This window comes from Alligator sinensis, unplaced genomic scaffold, assembly GCF_000455745.1.
Source record: "Alligator sinensis unplaced genomic scaffold, ASM45574v1 scaffold1339_1, whole genome shotgun sequence".
In the NCBI taxonomy this organism is placed as follows: domain Eukaryota; kingdom Metazoa; phylum Chordata; order Crocodylia; family Alligatoridae; genus Alligator; species Alligator sinensis.
The window spans coordinates 761,189-787,447 of NW_005842490.1; the positions used below are offsets into that span (position 1 = coordinate 761,189).

At 42.3% G+C, this 26,259-nt stretch overlaps 1 protein-coding gene across 4 annotated transcripts in view; it reads left to right on the forward strand.

The window, feature by feature from the left end:
* Window positions 1-256: 256 nt before the first annotated feature.
* IL12RB2 (interleukin 12 receptor subunit beta 2) overlaps window positions 257-26,259 on the forward strand; it is a 30,816-nt gene continuing 4,813 nt past the window's right edge. Inside the window, exons 1-16 of one of the 4 annotated variants that reach the window (XR_003095805.1) lie at window positions 257-439; window positions 690-785; window positions 1,960-2,226; window positions 3,188-3,302; window positions 6,548-6,726; window positions 6,903-7,045; window positions 7,625-7,769; window positions 10,234-10,313; window positions 16,158-16,377; window positions 18,267-18,467; window positions 19,334-19,435; window positions 19,523-19,678; window positions 22,424-22,561; window positions 23,586-23,673; window positions 24,685-24,784; window positions 25,066-25,864. Coding sequence is in view for 1 of the 4 variants with exons in the window: in XM_006031268.3 (XP_006031330.1) it covers window positions 728-785; window positions 1,960-2,226; window positions 3,188-3,302; window positions 6,548-6,726; window positions 6,903-7,045; window positions 7,625-7,769; window positions 10,234-10,313; window positions 16,158-16,377; window positions 18,267-18,467; window positions 19,334-19,435; window positions 19,523-19,678; window positions 22,424-22,561; window positions 23,586-23,673; window positions 24,685-24,784; window positions 25,066-25,602 (2,529 nt within the window). In the remaining 3 variants the exon portion in view is untranslated. Of the gene's footprint in view, window positions 440-689; window positions 786-1,959; window positions 2,227-3,187; window positions 3,303-6,547; window positions 6,727-6,902; window positions 7,046-7,624; window positions 7,770-10,233; window positions 10,314-16,157; window positions 16,378-18,266; window positions 18,468-19,333; window positions 19,436-19,522; window positions 19,679-22,423; window positions 22,562-23,585; window positions 23,674-24,684; window positions 24,785-25,065; window positions 26,155-26,259 lie in introns of those variants that run through there. The other 3 variants (XM_006031268.3, XR_003095807.1, XR_003095806.1) reach the window with 3 other exon arrangements.

Below are 26,259 nucleotides of genomic sequence, written 5' to 3' on the forward strand. Positions count from 1 at the left end.
TGCTAAAAATGTTTGAAACCCCCTGCATTAGAAGTATTAAATGTAACGTGCATTAGGAAAAGTGTCTTAATGCACGTATAGACACGCCTGAGTAATACTATCACATCCCTCAATGTGCACCAGTACTACTCTCAGCTCCTTCTCACTGTCCCACCAAGGACTTTTTGGCTTGTGGATCAATGCATAGTTTACTCACTGAGTACTCTGTCCTTATTGTGCATTTAACCCATTCCCTGACTTGTGTTCCCTCAGGGATGGATCACTGAGTTTAATTCTTTAGCACACAAAGTTCTACAGTTCCACTACTGGGAGTGTCCACTTCTTCGGAGTTCAGCAAGATTTTGACCTTGTACAACTGGAAAGAACTGGGAAATTTACTCTTAAATCTTCAATTATGAACAACCCTCTGTAGGTGCATAGGATACACAATGGATAAAAGGTAGGAAGTGAACCAGGACCTGATCCTATTCCCATAAATATTTTGCTTGTCTGAGATGCAGCACCTCCAGGAGTGGCTGCTATAATGCCAAGGCTGCTCCTGAACGCGCTGGTTAGAGTCACAATTTACCCCTCTGTGTGAAAGCATTTTTAGCTAGGTATTGTAACAAGTGTTTTGGATATTCTGGGGCTGTAGACACTTGAGCAAAAGAAATGTTTTAAATGTTGCTTTTTCCACTTTTTAAAAACAGGGAAAAGACATTCATTTCACTTTAGAGAGAGAGAAAAGATGTTCTTCAAGTGGATTGTGCACTTAGCAGTTTGGTTCTTGGTGCAGGCAGTAACAGGTAAAATATGTTTTGTTTCTGAATGCTTAGACCAGTGGTTTTCAACCTGTGGTCCATGGACCCCGGGGGTCTGCAGACTATGTCTAAGGGATCTGCAAAAGACAGCTATAACTAGTGATCAGTCAAAAGTCTGTGAATACCCACACTTACAAATTTAAAAGGGGTCCACACTTCCATTCAAGATTTCCAAAGGGGTCCTCACCTCCATTCAGATTTTTTTAGAGGTCCGCAAATAAAAAAAGGTTAAAAATCACTGGCTTAGACAAAGCTCTTAAATATGCTAATTTTGTTTTTCTTTCAGTCTGAGTAGTTTGTTAGCAAATACTTTTCTTACCTTTGACTTCTTTAGGTGGTTGTTACTTCGTTGTCACCCTGTATTTGCTCTTTAATTCCCTTATAAAGTTCATTAACAGTAGATTCAACACTGTTAGATGGCAGATCCAGTACCTCTTTGCAGTTGCATCTGTTTGTAGTAGGTAAATGATAGTAGTGTTCTCATTTGACAGCCTCATACACCCACGGTGTACAGTTAAACTATACAAAGTGCAAAGCAAAAAGGTGCAATGGTTTTCAGAACAAAACATGCATAATACAAGCAAGAATGGACAACTTCCACAGCACTTACAACCAAAACTGAAAATGCAAATTCAAGGCTGTAGGCAGGAAATAACCTGTAGTAAGAGGTTTTTTGTCCCCCCTCTCCCCAATTAGATGACTGCTGTTGGTTATGTGAGGGATGTATCTTGCATGTAAATGATTGCCAGAAAATGACAAATAAGTAAATAGAAAATATGTTCTATCATTTTCCATTACCCACTTCAACTGGTTATAAAGTTGGTCTCCTTCCTCTCTTTGATTTTTATTGATTCCCAGGGTCTGAAAGGGCCATTTTACTTTAAAATAGTTTAACTTTATTTCCCGTTAGTGCTAACTTGGGTCATACTGTATGTTATGAAATAAAGCAGTTGGGCTTTTGTTCAGGATTCTTTTTTAATCAAATCAGTGAACATTTACTAAAGTGTACAATAAACAGGTAATAATCATTTACTAAAGTGTACAATAAACAGGTATAATCTAGAACCCTGAATTGTTGTGCAGCTACTAATGAAGGATTTTCTTTTGCCTTATAGTTCTTGCACTAATTAACTATTTGTTTTTCCCCATTGTATTGCAGAAAAATGCCAGAAAGGAAATATGTCTTCAAACACTGCTTCTCAAGTCTCGTACGGATCTAATATCACCCTCTCATGCCGGCTAACACAACACGAGCGATGCAACAAGATAGCCATATTCCATAATGGCTCTGACATAAAAAGCATTCATGGCACTGAAATAAGCACTGACATTTCAGTTCTTGACTATGGCAGACTTGTGTTTACTTGCAAATTGTTATGCGACTACACAAAAAAGCTCATTTGTGGAATCGATATAGAATCTGGAAGTAAGGAAACATTGGTTCGCTATTTGTTATTCTTGCGCATTCTCCCCTGGCTGGCAAGTGCACTGTGCCCCTGAGGACAGCTTCAAAAGCTGAAAATGGGAGGACTCCTTCCAAAAGGGCACCAGGGGATGGGTAGATTTAATTCACTTATACTAAAGTACTGTGGGCTGAAAGGCGGTTACCTAGACCAGGCAACATGGTACCCAAAGGGCTCTGCATATACTGAATACCACATATGGGAGGATGTATGTGACAAAATTGTCTTTGTCTCCTTGTCATTTCTTTGGGGACAATTTGGACACATGCATCACTGTCCCTGTGTGTTTGTGTATTGTCCTTCCCCCCACGAAACAAACTGGATTAATGTGGCACAAACATTTGGTGTGGAAGGGAAAGATCCTCAGGAAGTGTTATATGGAAGGGTCCACGACAGTATGGGTCTGGGAAAGAGTCCGATATAGGGACTACTGGAAAAGGGTCTCTGAATAGATGGAGCTGGCTTCCAGGTGATCCCCAGATCTGTGGTTTGGGGGCAAGGCAAGCTCCGTGCAGTCCTCCCACCCCAGCAGGGATCATAAGAATCTGTGTTAATGGGATCCCAGAGCATTCAAAGTAGTCTGTATTAACTGGTGTGGTGCAAGGGGTGTTTCCCGTTGGTGTGTTTTGTTTTAAGGGGCCAGCAGTGAGTTGCTGTAAGCAAAGCTTTTGGACCTGATTCTGTAGAGAGCTGTGCACATTTAGGCTCATGTCCATTGGGAGCCTCCTGTTAGGAGAGACAAATTGTGCAGAATAGTCAGTGATGATTAGGCCCTTAGCTTGGTCTCCTGTGAAAAAATAGCCTGATTTAAAGGATAGGTGTGTTCTAAACAGGGCCTAAAAACACAAAAAACATACCAGACTTCTCATGTGAAAAACAGTTACCTATTTCTTCTCCAACTATTGACAAGAAAATCTGCTTAAGATCCTCCAGATCAGCCAACAAATGTATCCTGTATTCAGTTTGGAGAAGATGGCAATCCAACTTGTAGATGGGATAAAGGAAGATTTACCCACATAAACACTACATACATGCTGCAGTAAGTAACTGATGGACGGGGATCCCTTAAACGTAGAAGCAAGTAATATCTCCGTGGGCAAAAATCTTTACTGTTTCTGGCAGACCAACTCCTTTTTATCAAGGTAGAAGTTTTTTAGGGAGGAGCAAAGTAGAGGTAGTGCAAGATTCCCAGGGAACTAAAGGTTATTCTAGTTGCATACAGCATCTGTCAGCTCATGTTTTTATCTATAGCAGCACAGCCCCTACGTGACCACAAGAGTACAAAGACTGCATCATGTTCCAAGTGATGCTTTCCCCTTGGAAGTTAATGTTTAATACTGGAAAGCAGCTTGCTCTGCTCCAGGGATGCCCTCACTTACTCTCTGGCCTGTTCCTGTATGACTGGAAGTACCTCCAAGAAGAGACCTAGAGCCTATAGCAGCAGTTCCCAAACTGCAAGTCATGACCCCAGATGGGGTCGCAAGATCAGTGGATGGGGTTGCAGGGGTAGGGGGGCTGTGGGTTGGGAGAGAGGGGCCATGCTGAGGAAATGGGGCATAAATGGGGTCATGCTGAGGAAAAGTTTGGGAAGCACTGGCCTATAGCTGTGACTTGCAACCTGGCTAGTGGCAATGGCTTAGAAATGTGTTATCCTCCTTTGCTGCTCAGATACCAGAGATAGAAGAGAGATTTAGTTTCTAATCCTATTAATACCCCCACCAGAGCAGACCAGAGTCCACTGTGGAAGCTTTCCAACAGAGGATGACGGTAGGGAGCTGCACACAAACTTTGCACCTTGAGGTGCCAGGAGAAGTAAATCAAGTCTCTTTCAGTCACAAAGTACAGGAGATGACAAGCACTTTATCAAGACCTCTTTCCACTCAGAATGGTGTTTTGCCCTTTGGAGACAGCTGAACACGTTGAACTGCCCTCCAGCCAGAATGGCCTCCCAAAGGCTTTTTGTATCAGCTGGTTCCCCTTTCCCTCCTGGTATGCAGAGGCACAGCTGGGCAGCTGCACACCTGCACCAGCCACATGATACCTGGGCAGGGCTGGCTGCCACAGTGCAAGTCAGCTGCCATTGCAGCCGCAGGTATTTTTGTGCCCCCTGCCCCCCAAAGTTAGTGCCCAGGGCTGTTAATTGGTTGCCCCATTCCTAAATTAAACTACTGATGTAGTTTAATACTGATGGTCAGTATTTTTAGTTCTGGTTACCAGATAGCATTGCTGTTTGTACAGGTAATATAGGCAGTCCTCTGACATACGACACAATTGGTTCCTGAAAACCGTGTCTTAAGTCAAAAAGTTGCAATTCAGAACTGATTTTCCCATTGGAAGCAAAGTTATAAATGGGGGATTGGTTCCTGAACCAAGGCCTGATACCCTATTTTCACCAAAAATAACCCAGAGTTTTGTACTTAATCAATTATAGATGAGTAATAGAGCTACATTAATTACAGATAATATAGCTACATTAATAGAAGGTATGATTTTGAAAACGAGTTCTAGTTTTTTGTATAGCTACATTAATGTATTTATATTGTAAATAGCAATCATACTGATTTGGAAGGACTTCTTTGAAGTGACGTTGTTGGACTTTTTGAAGGGCTCTTGGGAGGGAGTCTTGGCTGCAAGTTTTTCTGGAGTCTTGTCTACTTTCTTAAAGAAAGTGTCCAGATGTTCTCCAGGGAGATGGGCGACGCAGCGAACTTGTTCGCTGGCATGGTGTCACGCTGAATCAAGCATTGTAAAGTCAAAACTGATGTCAGAAAGTTGAAACAGGGTGTCAATTTATAAATGTTGTAAGTTGAGGACTGCCTGTAGAAGCTTGACACCCTCCAATCCAAAAGTATGATGAGAAATCAAATGACAAGTAAAAGGAGGAAAATATGTGAAGAATGTCTCAGATTTTTCTCACAGTACATTTGACAGTTAATTAGCATGTCTATACCTTTGTGCATCTTCACAGCACTTTACAGCCCTTAACTAAGATAGGCTAGTCAGCCACAAACACCTTGTCATGCAGATGCAAGCATCTCTACTTCAGAGGTTAAGAGAAGGAGGCAAGGAGGTTAAAGGGTTTGCTCACTTAATCTCAGACTGAAAGTTAGTGACAGACCAGAAGGTGTTATTGGTGGACTGGGACTATCCTAGTCAATCTTATGGCTTTAAGTTCTGTGTTTGGACAACTCTTTCACATAAACTATGCAAAAAAAAAAAAGACATACCAAAAACAAACAGACAAAACTCCTAGTCACCACATACCTCTCTGCTCACTGTTCTTAACAAAGACAATGTAGTTTATTTTTCCATTGTTATAGAAGTAATCTACCCAAATACTTGCAGCCCAGCATCATTTTAGCAGTTTGCTTTACATTTGTGGTATAAAGTATTTAAACTAGGGGTATCAAACATATGGCTTGCATGCCAGATCTGGCTTGTGGAGTTGCGTGATCTGGCCCATGGGGTCACTGTTCCAACCCATCCCCAGTCCCCCACATTGCATGCAAAACGTGGGCTGGACTCAGTGCCACATGTTCTGCACACAACATGGAGTTGGTCCAGGGCAGGCACTGCATGTGTTGCCCTGATGGCACAGCCCTGCGTGCTCGCTCTGGGACTAGTGCAGATTAGGCCATGCTGGGATGAGCACAAAGTGCCAGTCCAGTGGGATGGTACATGCCATAGACTGGCCACCTGTGCTACATGCAATGTGCCTGGCCAGTTCAGGCCAGTTCATGCACTGCATGGAGCACACACTGGCACCAGGGCTCACTGTGCATGCAGCGTTAGCACAGGGAATACTCTGGATGTGACATAGTGGGGCTGGGGCAAAGGCTGCATGCAGTGCTCTGGACCAACTCCTTGTGTTGCCTGCAGCACTAGGTCCAGGCTGCACAATGCGGGCAGTGCATGCCCTGTGTTAGCCCCATGTGCACAGAGAGCTCTGGGGCCACCATATGCTGTGTGCAGTATGTGAGCTTGGCCCAGCTGCCATGAGCACTGAACAGGGGGATCAGTCCTAGTCTGGCCTCTAGTTCAACACCTGTGGTTTAAAACAACTACAGTTAAGTGCTAATCTGTCAGATCATGTCATTTCTTCTCCATTAGAAGTGGCCATCAATTGAAGAAGGTTGTATATTAATGAGAAGAAACAATGCCAGATTCCCACCTGGTCTAAACCTGCATAGTTGTCCAGAGATAAAGAGGGAAGTTCACCCTGTTACATCTGTCCCATAGAATGTGTGTTGAAAACTTTAAGCAAGAATTGCTCTTCTTTTCTAGGCTGTCAAATGGAACAGATATCTTCAGTTTTTTAGAAGAGAATGTGAATAATAAATATGGCTTACTGGATCTGAGAAAAAAGCTGAATTTTGAATCCAGTTACACAGCTGTGGTTGCTGCTTCAAATGGACTGGGAAGTGCTTTTTCACAGCCACTCACATTCATGTTAATAGACATAGGTAAATGTTTATTTTAGTGTATTCTGGGTGCTTGGTAAGAAATGTTTGAATATGCCAGTGCAAATCTAAATAAATGTAATAAGTAGTCTGAATAACTAAAGGGCTATTGCTACTACAGCATTACATTTTACATTCTACCGTATATCTAAGTGGCCTTTTTTTGTCTTTGCTACTAGTGAAACCTCGCTCCCCAACAGATGTTACAGTGAAATTTGACAATAATTCTGCAACAAATTGCACCATTTTGTGGCAGGATCAACAAGCAACACAACGCTTTAGACTGAGATATCGACCAATTACCAGCCAGCAGTGGACTACGGTAATACTACTTTGTGGTGGGGTGGGACTGGTTGATTATTGGGGTTTTCTTTACTATAGTTATATGAATAGTCCCACTGAAGTCAGACATTTGAGTCTTTGCCAGAGAAGAACCTGAGTGTTTGGCACAACCCTTTGTTCACACACAAAAGTATTTCTGACTTTTTTTTTATAACTTAAAATGAAATCACATAGCTTCCATTTGTTAAGTTAAACAAGTACCCCACCTCCCACTGAAGTTAATGGAGGCCTTTAAATGGGAGCCAAGTCAGGCTTCAAATAAATGTAATAGCATAAAAATGTAGAAATAGTGTGTAAAACATTAAACTGTGGAAGATGTGATAATCTACCCATAGTTAAATAGTGGGCTTTTCCCCCCCCTAAAGAATTCACAGAATTGCAAGTCTTTGCAAGAATTCATTATGGTTCTTTTATCATAGGTTATTCGAAGCTGCTCAGAATTAGTTTTTCATTAATTTTAAAGGGGTTTTTTTGCTGCACATGATTCAAACATAAAAAATTCAGAGCATTGCTGTCTTTAGCCCTTATTAAATATGCTTAAACCTTAATTTCATTAAAGGTTAACTGGTTAAGTACTAGAAGATACAGCCTGCATGATCAGAAGCCACATACAGAGTATGAATTTCAGGTTAGCTGCAGGTTTCATCCCAGCCGTGGAATATGGAGTGACTGGAGTACATTTCAAACACGGACTCCGGAAGCTGGTAATAAAAAAAAAAAAATGTGCAGGTTGTTGCATTTAGCTTGTGTGTAAAAATCTGTATAGAAATAATTTGAGAACAAGTTAAACCAAATGCATACAAAATCTGGGGCAAGTTCTACTCAGGTACAGTGGTGTAAATCCAGAGAGAGAGACGGACAAGAACATTTTTCAGTGTTTCTGAAGCTCTGCATGTAGCTTAGAGTCCCAGAAGCCCGCCAAGCTGAGAGCCAAGAAGCTAGTAGAGCTTGGGAGCCAGGCAGCTTGGAGAGCTGTGGTCGTTTAGTTGGGGAAAAAGCAAAACCTTTTTTTCTCACCACCTGTGTTAATTGAGTAGCACAGCAACCCAGGATTCAGTCTTTGCTCACAGATGTCCTGAGTAACCAAAAGCATTAGGATGCTGTGCCTGAGGGGCTACTGGAAACCTAGTGGTGATGAATCATAAACAGCGCAAGTTGAGAACCAGTGTTCCTAGATCTCCATGAGCTGGGAGCAGCTAACCAGGGGCAAGACTGGCAGACTGCTGAGGAGCCTGGTGAGCGGGCTAGAAAACTACCTGATTTGTCTCATCCAGGAGCAGAGAGAGCAAGCTAAGCAGTGTTAGTCTGAAGGCAAGCGGGAGGTGGGGCAGCACCTTGAGGTGCCTGCAGATGTGTAAGACGTCTCCTCCAACGTGCTGTAATTACAGTGTGGTGGCGTAGACTTAATTAATTTAGTCTGCTGGAGAGTGCTAATTATCATGCTAATTAGCATGCTCCAGCAACCTCAGTGTCTCATGTATTGAGCCTCCCTGTTCTTCAAAATGGCGGTGGGGGCACTTTAACTAAAGCTCATTTGACAAGCTCTAGTTAAAGTGCCACCTTTGTCACTGAAATGCAGGACGCTGAATGCACAAGTCCCTTGAGCTCCACACTGTTGTGACAGAGCAGAATCTGGCCATTTGTACTGGAAGCAGCTAAACCCACAATAGAGTATGAGATGAACATGAGGCATTTTCACTACTCTGCGCATTAGGAAGAGCTGACATTTCCAGGAACATACAGCCTGACCGAAGAGATTAATATCAGTCACTGCCAACTCTAATATCAGATGCATGTTGCTCATGCTGTGGGGTCATATGTCTGCTGGCTTGACTTCAAATTGAACTGTATGCAGCAAGGTCCTACAAAGTTTCAGTTCTCAAATGAGAGTTTCTGGAAGTCTGCATTCAAAGGTGTGCTTAGTTTCAACTTCTTTTATCTTAGGTATACCTTTCCTTCCACCTCCCCCCCCCCCTTTTTTTTTTTTTTTTTAATTATTAGCAGAATGGGGTTGGTGTTTCAGTCTCCTTTTTTGCAAGTTACTAAGATATTTACAGGATCTTACAATTACTCACCCTGTTTGCCACTACTGACAGCATCACTTTCTGTATGAAGCATTGATTGCTACAAGAAGGTGTGAACTCCCCTCCCCCCTCAACAGTTTCCTTCACTTAACTTTCTGGATGCCTGTTGAGCTGCTAGATTTCAGCTCAGTGAAAACATTTCAGTTAGGACAGCTTGCAGGGAAGCATTTAGCTGGAAAAATGGCAAAACACACAACATGAAACAGGACTGTCCAATTTCTTAGCAACCCAGGGCTGCAAATTGCATGGGCTGCACCAGCAGGGCCTTATATTGCAGGGGCTGCATTAATGTAAGCTATGGGCTCCCCAGGCACACCACACTGGGCACATGGATGCACTGGCACAGGTGCCCCAGTCCTACCCTCAGCTTCCTGAGTGAGGGAGTGGCATCACACTGGTGCCCAACGTCATGGGGTGGTGCAAGAAGCAGACACCAGAGGGAAGAGGAGCCCCAACCTTCTGGATGTTGCAGACAATCCTTTCATTGTTTTGTTACTTTACTGGTTGCTTGTGGTAGAGAATGATCTCACAGCGAGCCATGTTCCAGGCTGTCCCGTTCCACAGCAGGGGGGCAGGGGTGGGGATGACGACAGAGGGACCTAACCTTCTTTTACAACCCAAGCAGAAGCCACCTGGAGCTAGCAGGGATTCCCCTGCTAGAGCTAAGGTCTGGTATGAGGGTAGTGGAGCTGAGGCTTGCCGGGATAAGGAGTTATCTTGAGGCAAAATTGGTCTGTTCTTCAGGACAAGCAGCAAGACAGTAGGAAGAGACTTAGAGCTCTGGGAGCACAACCAGATGTGTTTATGACAATGACCATCTCTCATTTTTATGCCCTAGATATGAAGGGGTACCCCAGAATGTTATTGCCTCCTTTGTTTTAGGGCCATTCCTGGTATAATCGGTCTGTAGTCCTGCTACTGGTGCTCATCACCCATCCAATAATACATTTCTTAAGTGCCCTCATCTCTGACCATTATACATGGGCCAAGTTATAAGACTGTTGTTAACAACATCATTACTATTAACATTTTGCTGATATGCGTCACAGTGCTCTCATTAACACTCATTTTCTTTTCCAACTAGTGCCAGTTGGGCTGTTAGATGTGTGGTACGTAATGCAGGATATAGATTCCCAAAGACAAACTGTTACTCTCTTTTGGAAGGTAAGAGTCTCTTAATATAAAGTGAATTAAAAAAAAAAAGAAGGTAAAACAGTTTAGGGCACAGACCGTGTCGACACAGGATTCAGCCTGAGGAAGACGCAGCTAACCTGCGCTTGTGGTGTAAGGGAAATTGAGTCTTCTCTTTATTGGCTGGTGCAGAAAGGATGCACCAGGAAGGGCAATCAGACAGACTAGCTGGTGCCTAGCGGAGAAGGTTTTTTGGGTTTTTGTTTGTTTGTTTGGTTTGGTTTGGGTTTTTTTTTGGTGGGGGGGGGGGGGGGGGGGTTGGTCTCAGAAGCTGGAGAAGCACACAGCCTGAGAAATAAAAGCATACCCCCAATTAGCATTTTTTACTCTTTTCCTTTATAAGGCTTATCCTCGCAGGTAATTTCACCTCCCTTCCCAGGGGATAAGGGAAAATAATATTCACACCCTCATCCCCAAGTGTCCTAATCTCTTCCTCTTCCCTGCTAGCAGTGAGAACTGAAATTTAAGACATTCTGGAATCTGAGGTTTGAAAATGCAATCTTTTATTCAGAAGAGGAGGAGAATACATCTTCCCCCCTGCCCGTTTTGCATTGTTATTGGCAGAGTTGTGCCATCCAAGTAAAGACCAGGGCAAGGAAGATGTTGCCTACAGCCCTGTACACTGCATGAACAGGCTCCCCTCTGCTGCTTTCAGAAAAATCTTTTGCTCATCTTCCTTTCTCTGCAAGACAAATCGAAGTTGAATCACCACATGAAACTTGTGAGTGACAGACACTACAACCAGAAGAGTCCTCTTATCTTGATCTTCTGTAATTTCCAAGTAATTCTTGGGGCCCTCTAGTGATACCAGAATATGAAACTACTAGCAATATCCCATTGTACTGGCTTGACTTGCCTCCTGGAGGCGCTGAACAGAAAAACAAACAAACAAAACAAAACAAAAAACACACAAAACCAAACCACAAGTGTCTTTGCAGACAGTAAGAACATTGAATTTCTCCAGTATTGCGAACATGCATAACTCGCAGAAAAAAAAAAATCTTTATATTTACTTAAAAAAATTAAAGAGTTCATTTTTTTTGCATTCTGCTTTTGAGTCTTCAGGCTACTCAAGTCACATTGTCAAGCTTCTCTTTAGAAGCATGAGGCTGAGGCCTTGTTAAGTGAAAGTACACATTCTTAAATAATACTTTGACTCCAGTAGTTGCAGCTTTAAGATGCAAGATTTGCAATAGGATCAGGGAGTTAGCAACATTTTCTTTAGCAGACCAGACATCCAGCAGCCTCATTTATATGATACAAACAGAGTGAGATCATAGCCATGATGGTATAGGAAAGAAGCAAGGGGCAAGGATTTTTGCGGATGATATTTTTATTAGACTAACCACATGTCCAATGTGGTACTTAGACTTTAGTGTTCACTGCAACAGTAAACAGAGTATTGCACAGTCAAAAAGGTGTTCTGCATGCGCTTAGTTTTTTTGCCATAAAGATGAAAATATGAAAGTGACACTATCAGTTTTATTTCAGATCGGTTTCAAATAAGGTCTTCAAGGTAGTTTCAGTTACTATATTTGCCCTGGGTCCCTGCCAGTTTGATTATAAAATTGCTTTTTTTTTTAAAGTGTTTTCTTGCTGCATGAAAGAACCAGACAAGACCAAGTCAGTCCACTGTAGAGAGGAAACAGTGAAACAGAGCAGAGTTTTTTGTGCATCTGAAAGAAACGGGTTTTTCTCCTCTAATCTCTGTTGTAGTAATCTTAGGTATTGTTTGTAACAGGATAGGTAAAAGAAAAGTGTGATGCAACTCAATTCGTGTTATAAGGATTCCACCTCTTGGCTTCTGCTTTTGGCAAAACACAAAGTCCAGTCCTAAACAATGTTCGTTATCAATTTAGTAGCAGCACACACAGATTTTTAGTGAGTCTGTGTAACTGGAGGCATGGGTACATTCTTTGCCCAAAGTGGGGGAAGAAGGACAGAGACAGAGAGCTTGTACTTTTCCTGATGTCAGTAGAGTTCTGCTTCTACTTTTTTTTTTTTTCCTTTTTTTTTCCATTTTTTTTTTTTTTAAATGAACAGAGATGATCACCCAAACCACAAATTCGTTTGGGGGAGGATGGGCCCTGTTTGTGGAAGGCAGAGCTGGAGCCCAGCCAACTCACTTTAGGGGCCAGTGCCCAGCTATGCAGGATGGCAAAAAGAACAAGCTTCCTCCTTAAGATCTCACTTTCAGCAGCAGTTTAATCAACCCCTTAAAGAATGGAGGTCATGGGTGATTGGCTCACCCAACACCAAGAGAGAGTTAGGAAAGATCACAGACACACCCCCTGGAGCCGTGAGGACTGTTGTTTGGGGACAAAATGCTGAGACCATGATGCTGGGAAGGATGCTGCTCAAGGGGGTGCAGGCCCTCACCAAGGAAGGGGGTAGTCTTGTATGCACTTAGTAGCCGAGGACATGGCAACTGGTACTTCTAGGTCACACAGAATGCACTTCTGCTTCTTCAAATACCCAGGCCTTTTCTATTGTGAAAATGCATTGCCTCTAGAAGCAGATGAGCTGGCTTGCAGCACATTTCTGACAAGGGATTAGAGTTAGTGCCATAGGGGCTCACTGAGATTATAACTACAATACCCGCCTTTTTTTTTGAGAAGAGAGAGTAAGTAGGAAGTGACAGCCTGTTATAGAAGAACTGAAAGTAGTCAGCATGCATGTCATTTTCTAGCAAAGGCGGCTATTACTATAAATAGCTTGCTTATTCAGAAAAGCATTACCTCATCTTGAAATAATTGGAATGGGTAAGGGCTGAGTTGATTCAGAGCCTCAAACTACATATTTTAAGAAAGTTTTGGAAGTTCAAAGCACTTCCTGAGTAAGTAGCCAATTTGAACAAAGTGACCCTAAAGTGACAGACCATAGTCCTGACGGTCATTTGTTCTAGCAACTGTTCTTGACAGCCTTCCAGGTATCTCAGGTTGTTTCCAGTTCCTCAGACAGCAAATAAGTGAGAGGCAAGACTGAACCTTTCCTGGAAAGGAAGAAAGGCATGTATTGGTATATTATTTCCAGGAAGTAATAACTCTCTTGATTACCTTCAGAAGACTGTCTGAATTTAAGGCCCTATCGAACAGGCCTTGCCTTGCACAGAAAGAACCCTTGGATATCGTGGGGTTGGAAGAAAGACCTTGGTGGAGAAACTGTAGCCCAATTGCCATGTGTACACACTTAGAAGAACTTGTTAGTGGTACAGGAATATCTTTCACCATATTAGTCCTATTTATTAAAAAAGACCAAGGATTTAACAGCTTTGGTTGGCCACCCCTGAACTAGAATGACTAAAAAGATAGGGGTGCCAGAAGTGGTACAGGCAGCCTCTGTGTGGCACACAGCAGAGGACAGGCAGCATGGTGGCAAGTAGCGCAGGAAGGAGTGCAGAAGATCAGGCAGAGGAAGAGGATTCAAGTGGCACTTAGGGAACTGCTAGTCTGTGGCACAACTGCCAAAAAGGTGTCCCTCACTATTCTAGTTAGTGCTTACAGGACTGATATAGGCCAAAAAACCTGTTCATTAGTTACTGCAGTAAGAGGACACAGGCAATTAAAAGTTCTTTTTTGTACATAAGCAGTGATTATTTTCCTTTGCATTTCTCAGAAACGATTCATGTCCTCTTGTATTGTAGGAAAAATTACTCCAATGCCAGATATGTCAGCTTGACTCCCCCTCCAGTTGCAACACTTAAGTGCATCTCCAGTTCAATGGCTTTTTGTCGTTGGTTACCATACTGATATTTGTTGCTGCTCTTGTAATTAGAGCCTAGCTCAATGTTAGTTGTTATTTACTGGAAGAGTCAGAGAGACTCAGATTTCTAGAAAAACAACACTTAAGACATACTAACAAGATTTGTGAGCAGAGCAGAAATAGAAATGTAATGCAAGAGAATGTAAGAAAAGATCCTTTGCTGCATTTCAGTGTGGAAAAAAGGTAGCATCATTTTCAGTAAGCTACAATGGGATTTTCAAATGGGGATGAACCTGGATTCCCAAATTCCATTTTCCCTATTTGATTTGGTACCAACTGCCTCGAGCTTCTTTGAAAACTCCAGCCTCAGACATGACTTCAGCTGTGGCAGAGAACGTAGTTACACAGAAGCAAGATTAGAATTAAATTTTAGATGTACACAAAGTTAAACAGCTTTTTTCCCCCTGGGGTTTAAACAAAGCCAAGTAGCATTGCTGAACTCAGGGTTGTTAGCTAATGGAAACATCTTTATGGATGCTGACACTGCTTCCTAGAGCCACCAGAGGACAGAAGTCATATTTTACCACAGATCCAACAAAAAGAAAGAAAGGAAAAAACTTAAAGTTTTGTCTCCCTCTCTACATTGAAGGGGAAGTAAGACAGTCATATTTCCCTTAAAGAAAATCCCATAGAATTGAACAGGGAGCAACTTTCCTGTAGCATTTTTAAACCAACCTGTAGATTCCTGAACTACAGATAGAATTATTCTAATTTTATAGGTTAAGGCTAGGTACAGACATTCAAAGACCCAAGGTGTAAGTGATCCAAGATGCATGGTTTTCTGTGAGCAGTGTAGTGTAGATCAGAACACACATTTGCCCTTCTGTGGGTGTCGGGGAGGGGCAAATCTTAGACTGGGTTCCACCATTTTAAACCAGTCTGTGTGCGCCAAATTTCTGTTCTAGTATGGGTATAGACTGCTTTCTGATCACTTACACTGGTAAAAGTGTAATGTCTGTACTGCCCCAAGTTCCCTATGGCCATTGCAAAAGATGTAGTAGCTCCCCACTAGTTTTTGTGCATTGGTGGCCTAAAAGTATTGTGAAGTGGTAGTCATTAGAACAAAAAGAGATTGCTGTGCAATTAGTAAATGACTGGGATTTTCTCTGCCAGAGATTTAATGAGCATCCTGGCATAGAAGTATAACTTTTAAGGCCAGTGTGGCCTGTTAAATCATCCAGATAAGTTTCCTATAAGAATGCCATAGGACTTCAGCCAGCATCTCATTGTTGTGTTTGCCATTTCTCTAACAATAATAGATGCTTCCAGCACCTAAATGAACTGCTAATATTTCGTAAGACTTTCATAACAAAAGCAAGACAGACCGACTGACCAACCCATGCCCCCCCTAGAAAGAACACCCCCCCCCCAAAAAAAACCAAAACTGTACCAAGATCTGCATCTAGCATGTACCCATCTCTGCTAGAATATTTTCTTTTCTTTTTAAACTGAGCAGAAATGAAAGGACCTGCTAAATAGGGCCTGGTTTAAATTGTGATTTCACATTTTTGTGAAAGGTCACAGAATTAAGAGATTTTCATGGAAAAAAAAAAAAGTGATTTGCAATGAAATGCCATGGTATGGCCACTTGGCTGCTTGCTGGGAAACTCCTCAGCAAGCAGCCATATTGTGGCATTTCGTTGCAACAAGATAAATGCTGCAGGCTGGGGAAAGCATTCCCTAGCCGGCACCGAAAGCCTAGCATCCCCGGGGAAGGGGTCAGAAAAGGCACGGGGAGGAGAAAGCTTGGGGATGGATAGGGGAAGGGCTGTTTGCTCCTCCAGGTGGGAAAACTGGGGTGCTGGGGGAGACAACACACAAGCTGTCTCCTCTCCCAATTCTGCTCCTTTTGCAACCCCCACCCCGGGCTGCTAGACTTTTGCCTCTGGCTGGGGAATGCTCAGTGCACTTCAGCCAATTAACTTCAAGTGAACAGAGCCCTGAAATGTGCTCCAAAAAGCTTTTGTAGATCTCTACCGCACTTCCCCCTGCTTCATTTTTCTGATCCCCCTGCTATTTTCCTGAGGGTAAGTTACAATTTGTTTTTCATTGTAGGCTTTAAGTGAATCAAAAGCAAGAGGAAAGATCCTGCATTACAGTGTGACCTTTCAAGAAGAAAGCCACAGAAGTCCTAAAGCAGCAGAAGTGAACACTACCACGCAAACTCACTATGCTAAGGTTATCCCCACGATGAACTATAACATAACGGTCTGTGCTCATAACTCAAAAGGAACCTCTCCTCCTACATCCATTAGTACTCATCTGAATGTTTTAGGTAAACACCTTTGCTGCTTGAATCGATAGAAGTGATATTGGGTATGTGCGCACATTACATTCTTCGTGCTAAGAACACCCTTCCTGCACTAAAGACCAACACATGCAGCCACTTTGTAACAACAAAAAATGGCAGATTTACTACAAATATTCCTCTTTACACAGGAGAGAGGAACTTCTTTGTAGCAGGGTGTCTTGTAGCACCATATGCAATGTCTGTATTCTGACGTGGCACTACAGAGGGGCCCCTGGGCCCCCAGCATCCGTAGTCCTCTGCTTGCACATTATCCCTTCCAAGGTGGGAGAGAGAACAGATGGTTCCTTCACAGCCTGTAGTACTACAAAAATAGCATACATTTAAGGCCATTGTCTCCATCTTGGGCAAAGGAGTGACATTCTGTATGCCGAGACAAATGCTTCTGCAGCACAAGACTTATAAAAAGCTATCCTTTTACTTTGTACTAATTAAGATTAGTTTTGATCAGTCTTAAACAATTGTTCATTTGTAATAATGTTCATAACCAATTAGTAGCAGGATTTCCTGTAAGCACTTGTGACCTTGTAACAGTTTTTAGTAAATGAACTCAATTAGCCATGATTAAGGGATGACAGCAATCTAGACTAGCACAGATTGCTTTCTGGTACAGAAGTGTCAGTGCTTATTTGCAATGTAAATAGGATCCCTCTTAGTGCTTGTCCATGTCTGTGGTAGTAATGAACTCTGCATGTCCTCCACATGTTGCTTATTTTGTTATGCATTAACATCCTCCAGGTACCTCCCACAAAGGCAGCCTGATCTACCTGCTCAGATCACTAGCATAGACCCTGTTCACTGTCTAAATAGAAAGGCGTATAGACACCATTGCTACATGGCTATTTTGTGGGTAAAAGAGCTACTTTATGTATGCAATTCAGCTACCATTGTCTTATAGTCAGATTATATCCAATGCTCATCCTCAGGTAGGCAGAAACTTGATGATCCAGCTTTGGTATCAGTTTCCCCTTCTACAGGGAAAAGGGACACAGGCTGAACGTGAAGGCAAGGGTTTCACCCTTGCGTGGAGCACGTGCACTTGTGACTCTTGCCTGGAAACGAGAGCCAGGCGGTTCCTGAGTGCAAGCAGCATTAACAGCAACTCAGGGTTGGGTATAGATGTGTTAAGCTCTGAATACTTTGACTGCCATCTCATGATGCAACATAAGCCTGTGGGTTTGGGAAAAGGATGAGGGGTAGGATTTTGCACCATTATTTTGTCTCTCACATATCATTCCTTTAAATCCCCTTTTGCCTTATACAGTAGTTTGGTTTATTGCTCCAACTGCAGGTGAGACCTGGCAGTGGATGTGTCGAGAACAGGTGCTGTTTAAGCTGTTGCACCCATTCTTCTAAGAGGGTTACCGGTGCCAGATGGCTCCTGCTTCTAAATATTAGATGACCTATGAGTGCCTAATAGGGAGAACAACCAATTGAGCTGCACTCCAAGGCAAGTGTGCATAAGAGCTAAGGGTACAACTTCATCCCAATTGCTTCCTGCGGCATCCACTTTTTTTTAAGTCAATTTTAATGGTCCTATTAATTTTTCCCTGAAGCCTGTATTTAATTAGCAGTAGGAAATTTTAACACTCCAGCCCTTTTACTAGTTTCAATAGATTTAGTCTGTCAATAAGCCATGACTCTGAAAATGGCTGCTTTTATTACGTGTACATTGCAGAGCATTAAGCTGCAGAAAGGCAGCAGCTACAATTAAAAGATGCACTATGTCAAATCTGTTAATCCAAAATACAACAGATTGTGAAAAATAGGTAGTATCTACCACTTATAAGAGGTTAAAGAAGCATAACAACATGTTTGTTATGATCTTCCCCCTCCCCTCCACCTGCTCCCTTAAGATTTACCTCCTCCTCGGAGCGTCTTTGCTACATCAAAGGGGAACAACAGCATCTTTGTCACTTGGGAGCCTCCCAGTAATCCTTCATCATTCATCAATGGATACATAGTGGAATGGGTAAGAAGACAGAGAAATACCAGCTCCAGACACCATCTAAACTGGATAAAGCTTCTGGCATCCGACTTGTCTACAGTCATTTCAGGTAACTGTAATTTAGAAGTAGAACGTTATTGAAATATCATTCCATTTAGAAACGCTCCCACGGAGTGAAGTTGTTTCGAAGAATTTTTAAACATATTCATTGATCACCCTTCCCTAAGTCAAGTTCTGCATGGTTATATTGTCAGTAATTCCTGAATGTTTGTAACTGATAAGTAGATTTTTATTTTTGTTTAAATGGACTGTGAATAGTCATCCTTTCCATATGAAATAAGATGAGTGCTGGACAAACCCCTGAACTCTGCAACAAAGCATACAACTCCATCACCTTCCTGAGTCAAACAATGGTTAATTATTCATCCCAGCAAGTCCCAAAGGATCAGTGCAGAGCATGCTGAAGAACTATCTAGATATTAAAATAATAATGAATAACAAACTAAATTGGCTGTGCTACTACTATTGCACATCAGCTTGCTCCCAACTGACTTCACAAGGACCTCACTATCTTGTTCTCCACCAGAGGAAAACAAGTTACTAGCATCCCACAAGCCACAGCAACCCTGTGCAGCATGTATATTAAACCTACAAGCTGCTTTACACTGCTTGCTTCTCTTCTGCTTCCCTATAACTAAATTGTGCGAAGAGATTTTCTTCAAGCTTTCATTCACCAGTGGCAGCCAGAGCGGTATCCAGTCCACAAACAGGTGTTCACATTCCAGAACAGCTTGTGTTCTAGCCTGCCCATGGATACATTTCTCACACACACCGTTCAAGACTGCCAGACAAGAGGCTACGGTTATCAGCAGCTTTTTGCTCCATTTGAAGAATAAAATAGAATCTCAACCCCAGTGTAATTTACTAAGTGAATAATATTTTGATTACATATCCAGTGTTACCCTCTTCTTTCAGAGAACATAAAGCATCGTGCATGCTATCACATCAATGTATTTGCACTTTATAACAATAGAGCTGGACAAGTGGCTTCAACCAGGGGATACTCAAGACAGGAAGGTAAACTATGGTAATACCATTTGAAGTATTATGTTTAAACAAGCTTGACCATTTGACTTTAAAAAAAGACAGTCTTGTTTTTTGCAGCACCAGCAGCTGGACCCCAGGTTTACGCAACAGCAGAGGCAGACGGCGCTCGGGTTTCATGGGATGAAATCCCCGACCATCAGCAAATGGGCTGCATCACCAGTTACAACATATACTTGCGGAACAAAAACGCAGAGGTGGCCCCTAAGATCTACAGTACGTATCTGGTGAAAAGGCATAGTAGTAGCTTTGTTCTCATGTAGAGTGTCACAGTAGGAGTCCTATGCTCAAGACTTGCAAAGTGAATTTGGAAAGCTGTAGAGGAGCTGATCTTGAGCTGACCTTCCTCAATAATTGGGCCAAGGTTCATATTCAAGGTTCTGGTCTGGGCTCTGCTTAAAAGACCTGGAGAGGCAACAGGAATACCAGGTTTTTAAGCTACTTTAAAATTCTCACTTGCACCAGCATTTAGGTATGTCACCTTGCCTGCATGCAGCTATTTGCTTAAACAGTACCCGGTGTGGTCTCTTTAAGTAGTAGATTAAGTTAGATAACAGGCTTTCTGAGAAACTATAGGATGTACACCCACACCAGTGAAGAGTTTACCAGATGGGGAGTGCATTTGTGCATACACACTTCCCACACATTCTTATTGTACCAGTCATTCATTATAGCTCCTAAACCAGAAAACAAACAACAAATGGTAAAACAGTATGCAAGCTTTTCCTCACTATGAGTACCTGGGTACCGTAGTGCCAAAGTTTTGCACATCCAAATAGTCCTTTCACGCGGTCACCTAACAAATATACAAGTCTACGGTGATTTTTCCTCACCAGCAACATCTAGAGAAGGAAAGCATCCAGTCCCCATGCTACGCTCAGTCATCTTCAGACAAGAAGATAGCATAGGTCTCATTACACCCAAAGTAACATTGAGTCTTTTGTATCCCAGGGATTCATTATTATCATGAAAGATAATGAAGAACTTACCTCAGTACTCCTCATGCAGATTTGCACCATAGCACAAAAGGTCCCAGCTACAAGGACATTTTCTATTTTATAACACAAGGTCTTTTAGGACCCTTCTTCTCATCTGAGCATCCTTGTTTTCATATAGAAGCAATAATGAAAAGCAGCTGTTATCTGCTGTAGCCCTGTATTTATTACTAGTGTGCACATAGCCTCCCCCCCAGCCCATCAGATGGACCCACCATGTAGGCTAATGCATGGTGGGTGGTTCAAGTTAAGCCCTAAATCCTTTTTGTTTTTCCCAAGCTCCTTATTGACAGCACCTGTGGCTGACCAATCTGGGAGACAGCAGCCAGTTGTGGAGCATGTTGCCTTTATGGCAGGTTGCCTTTATGGCATTGTGGAGCATGGGACTAGTATGTCCCATGCTCCACAATGCCATAAAGGCAACCTGCAGAGAGGAAAGGGAAAAGCCTTGTCCTTCTTAAGTACCTATAAAGGTGAGGTTCCTTTTTAAAAAAAAGGTAAATAAATTCAGGTCTTATGTTCTTAGGAAGACTACTTAGATACCCAGAAAACTTAGGTTTAGGACATTAGAAAAAGTAAGGCAATGAACCCTAACTGAGGCCCTGATGCTAGAATGCTTCCACACCATGTTTATGGACTTGTCCACCAAGTCTGTCAGCCAAACATGGGAGACTTATTTGTGGAGCAGGAAGAAAGGAGAACCCACCCCCTAACACCCAGCCTCTCCACACACAAAAACCCTGACCCAAACATATACTTCCAGGCCTTCTTGCAGCATATAGATATCAGGACTTTTTTATATATTGGAAAGAAGCAAAGATGGAACAAACTCAGTTGCCCTCCAAGGCAGTTTTTTCTTCAAAAATAGGTTTGGTTTTCATTTCAAGGTGTTGTCCTTTTTCTCAAAGGTTCTTTGTCCATTGAGTAATTTTTTTTTTAGTGCACCTGGTTGACCCAAACTCGAAGACTTGCTGTGAGGAAACAAGTCACTGAGTTTACCATTTGTAAAATGAGGATATTGCTGGTCCTCTACCTCCCTAAGGTGATGGAGAAGTGTCTAGTCTAGTGACAGTCTTAAAAATTAAAAAACAGGAATCCTAATATCTTTCTTGATGTGTGCCTCTGTTCACAGCATGAAGCGTAATTTTGCTATCCTAAGGCAAATTTGAATTTGAATGAGATGATTAAAAATAAAAGTTGAGATTCTGGAGCATAAGATGCGAATAGCTAGGAAGAAAGTTTCTGCTCGGTGAGCAATTTTAACCGGGCTCCTATTTCTGTGGCTGAACCTATTTGTACTGCAGAAGCTTTTCTCTCTCTGCTGTTCTTACTGCAAAAATAAATAAATAAATAAAAATAAACCCTAGGGGAGGAGACGAAAGGACCTGCTCAGCACTGCATCGATGTTCCTGGGTCCCAGTCCTTTTAAAAGCTTAGCATGAATAGACCACCGTGACATGTGGTGCTTCATGGACATCACCAGGCTCAGTGGGATCCCTCGACAGAGTTTCTTCAGGCTCTGGGCCACGTGTAGTGAAAGCACCTCAGCTGCTAATACTGTTCACCTAGACTTAGGGTCCCCTTCAAGATTTAGCAACTATGCCAATTTAAATAGGGCAGCAAATGCTAGGCAGGTTATATTTACAGAGCCCCTTTTGGATACACGGTGCCTAGCAGACATGGAAGACGTCTCCGCCTAAAGTAGTTGGCAGTCCAACTTAGGCAAATAGGGTACATGGAACAATGGGCCGGGGGAGACATTTGTGTTGGGAAGTTGAACAGAGATTCAGAGGAGGAAGAACACTTGGTGGAGGAAAAGCTTTTCACACTGTAGGGCACGGGAGGAGCGGAAGCCAGAACTCGGACAGCGAGGCAGATCCCAAAGGGCGGGAGGAAGGGAGGAAGCAAGCACAACCAACATGCTAGATTCTCTGGGTGATTTCTCATCTCTCTTCCCTTCCCCCAGGCATTCGTCAAGAGAGTTCCAGAAATTCATTTTATATCAAAAATTTACAACAAGGTGTGGACTATACCTTGTGGATGACAGCTTCAACACTGGCTGGAGAAGGTCCTAAAGGAAATGAACAACCGGTTTACCTGGAAAGTAAGGAATTGCCTCAATTTAAGATATTTTTGTGTGAGGAATCAAAGGAAAGAGACCTTACCCTACCTCCACAGATTTCCCTTTCCGATTTGGATTGCAGACACCCCTCTTATTCCTTATAACATAACCAGTTGGAAAGGTAGGTATTAAAGTTTTCCACATTCCTTTTTCTTCAAACTCCTGTCCTCCCACCAAGACATCTATTGTACATAAAAAATAGCAATTTGAGAGCATGTTTTCATCCCAAATGGAGACAAAAAGTTGAAGGATCAACATTTTTCAGAAAGCAGAATGCTGACACACAAAATTACTCGACAAGTCACAACACTTCATTAAGATTGGTCACATCTTCCGTGATGCACTGTGGTTATGTGGCTCCTGCGAGGTACTGCAACTTGTGGTTGGAGGGATTGGGGGCAGGGGGGGGCAGCATGAGTTGTGGTGCAGGAGGAAAGCCTGGTCCACACAGACTGGGGGCCTTCTGGCAACTCAGGCAGACACAAACTAATGAATTGACCTGAAAAGAAACATTGCCCTTCAGTTTGACCAATGGATGTTTTTGCTTCAGTTCACAGATAGGAAATTGAAAAATGTTAGCTAAAGCATCATTCCTTTACTGGATAAAATTAGATTTTGTAGAAACTGCATTTTCTGCCCCCAAAAAAGAATTTATGCAAAAATCCTGAGCTGTTCAGGTTCCGATAGTTGAGCAGACATAGCTTAGCACATTTGCTGCTGTTTATCTGCTCTACATCAACCTTCTCTTCAGTAGCCTGAGAAAAAGGTCAGAGGATAGCACATAAATAACAATATCTGACACACTTTTTCCCTCACCCCTTCAAAGTATTTTTTTCCTGAGTTTTATAAGTCCTTGCAAATTCTTGTCTTTAAATGAACTCAGCGCTTTACTTTCTGAGCCAGAGTCCAACATCAGTTACATAGCGTGACCAGACATACATTCAAGCTAGCATATTGAAAATTTGTGTTTACGCTAGTTATCAAAATGCGCTCACTGTCTTTACAGGTGCTTCAGAATGGACTTTTATTTTGTCCGTTTGTATCTTCATTGTCATCTCCGTCTGCATGTGCTCTGCGCCGTGTATTAAGAAAGCGTAAGTGATTTTTTTTTTTCTAAAACAGGATGGAAAGGTCCATGCTGTGTTTTCAATCCATGGACCTGATTTTATTCCATGCAAAGTTAACAAGGATTCTTGTCATTTAACTTACTAAAATAAAAGAGCTCTGACAGTATTAACTGTTAGTAAATACAGGTTTGGTGGGACAGGCATTTCTATAGATCCCATACCTTTTCAATTTATTTCACCTACAAGCTTTAAAGCAATACTTCTATACTTATCTATGTGTAATGATGAAAAGCTAACCCAGTTTGTCAATTTAGTCAGCCCTAAAAAAGCTTTCAGTAGGGATTAATAGTGTACAGCGAGTGAAAAGCCTGGACATAATCCAGTGCTTAGGTCCAAGTTGTTTTTTGGACTTGGAAGATCACTGGCACGTGGTGCAGAGTACAGTTCTGTGAATGCGATTGTTCAGCTGCTCTCCTGGGAAGATAAGCATTTGCTTTGTAGATTGACTTCTGGGCTCTCTTCAAGGTTACCTCAGCATAGAGGTTTCTGCAATGGTCAGGTTTTGCTGTAAACAGATGTAGTTGGTTATGGCAAGAACCATAGCTGAGAGGGAAATGTTCAAAGTCTTGATCAATACAAGACTGAATAAGGGACTTCTTATTGCTGTTGCCTTGTGGGGAATTCATGGGCTGTAATGAATAGCAAGACACTATGACTGCTGTTGGACAGATAACATCTGGTGAAGGAGCAGCCATAGGTATTGCCAAAAGGGAAACAGGTTGGCAACCAGCATCAAAGCAAATATCTAGATGGAATCTAGTCCAGGCTCCTCCAAGTCAATTTTGTACTAGATACTAGCTAGTCTGCTTGTCCATACTAAGACAGTTTGCAGTGATTAAATACAATTACTTAGTATCCCTCCATTACATGTTGCAATGCTTCAGATTTCAGTGCAAATATATGAGCAATATAGTTTGAAGTCATTATATTTACAGGAATTGCCCTGACTGATTTTAATTGCGTGCGCTCATTTTACAGGTTATGCTCCCTCTTTTCCATCTTTGTACCTCAGTGGTACAGCAAAGCCATTCCAGATCCAGCTAACTCTTCATGGGCTAAGAAATTCACATCTGCGAACGTAAGTCACCTTATTGATATATAACAACCTCCAATATAAGTTATCTAGGCTGCACAAGTTTGTGATCCAATACAAAGAAAACATGAACTTATGGTCCGGAAATAGTTCATCACTCTCCTGACCTGGTAGGCTGTAGGACACACTTCCCAATGCAAGAATAACACTGACACTTACTTTGAGGTGTAGCTATTATAAAAGGACATTGTGAAGCAGACTCATTGCATTTTGAGAGGATAGAGCTCTGAATTGATACCAGTGTGTGTTTTTTATCCCCACCTCAGGATGAACTAAGTTTGTATCCCAAACCATTCCTAAGCAATTTGAGCAGTTTCGAGGAGCCTGAAACTATAGAAGTAGAGGAGGTCTTTATAAAAAGAGACTCTCTGGCTTTCGAGGACCAGCTCATCTTCAACGTTAAAAGCAATGGAAGTCAGGATTGGCAAATTGGTAGCTTTGAGAAGCAGGACTCTGCTGAAAAGAACTCTGAATGCAAACCTTTGGCAACAAGCATAGCAGATGATGGAGACAACTATGGGTGTCAGCTTCCCTACTTGTACAAGAAACTAATTGCAGAAGAAACAGAACAGATTCAAACTATTTCTGATTATCTTCCAAATCCACTTATGGACACAACAGTGAATTATTTGCCTTCAAATGTATTAGTGTCCACAGTAGAAGATAATGAAGATAACAGTGAACTTGAATACAATTCAATCTCTGTTTTCCCAACCACCTCTATTCTGACACCAGTGTTTTCTTGTGGAGGAAACCTTACATTGGATGCAATAAAAGTGGACTGCAATTCTTTCAAAGGGTAAGCTGGCAAAGCATCTCTAAGATTCTGGCCTCATTTTGTGCACTTTAGTCAGATCCACAAATACCGTAATGTTATTTTTAGAGTTAATTATGTAACTTAAGTGTAGAGGTGCTAAATCCAAAAACATCAACAAACTCTGGACTTCTTCAGAATTGCTTTAACACCTTGGTTTGCAACGCTGTTTTGAAGTCTTACAAGAACCTACTCTTCAAGAGCAGTGATGTGTTCCTACAGATCAGAAGCTGAGTGCGCCTTACTTTAAGGTACAAGTATCGTACTGACCTGCCAAGTCAGCTTTACTAATCACAAGCTCGTTATGTTGTGTTGCCTCAGACCCAGCCCAGAACATGGAGTGACCAATATAAAACCCCTGGAAAAAGATGGGCGAGTAGTTGCGAGGCTCCTACTGACCCTAGTAAGAATGGCAGCCTTTGGCTGCAGAACAGCCAACCTGTTTCTCTCATTCCCCCTGCATCTCACGCACCAAGATGTGCTGCATCCTCCCCGTCTCAGGCCCCTTACCCTACACCTCCCAGCAAGCCTTCAGGAGAGGGCCAGAACAGACATTCGGGGTGCTAGAGGGAGGTTAAATCAGTTCCAAATGGCTGCCCAATATCAGGTAAATTGGGATGGGGGGAGCTAGCAGGGGGTTGGCGGG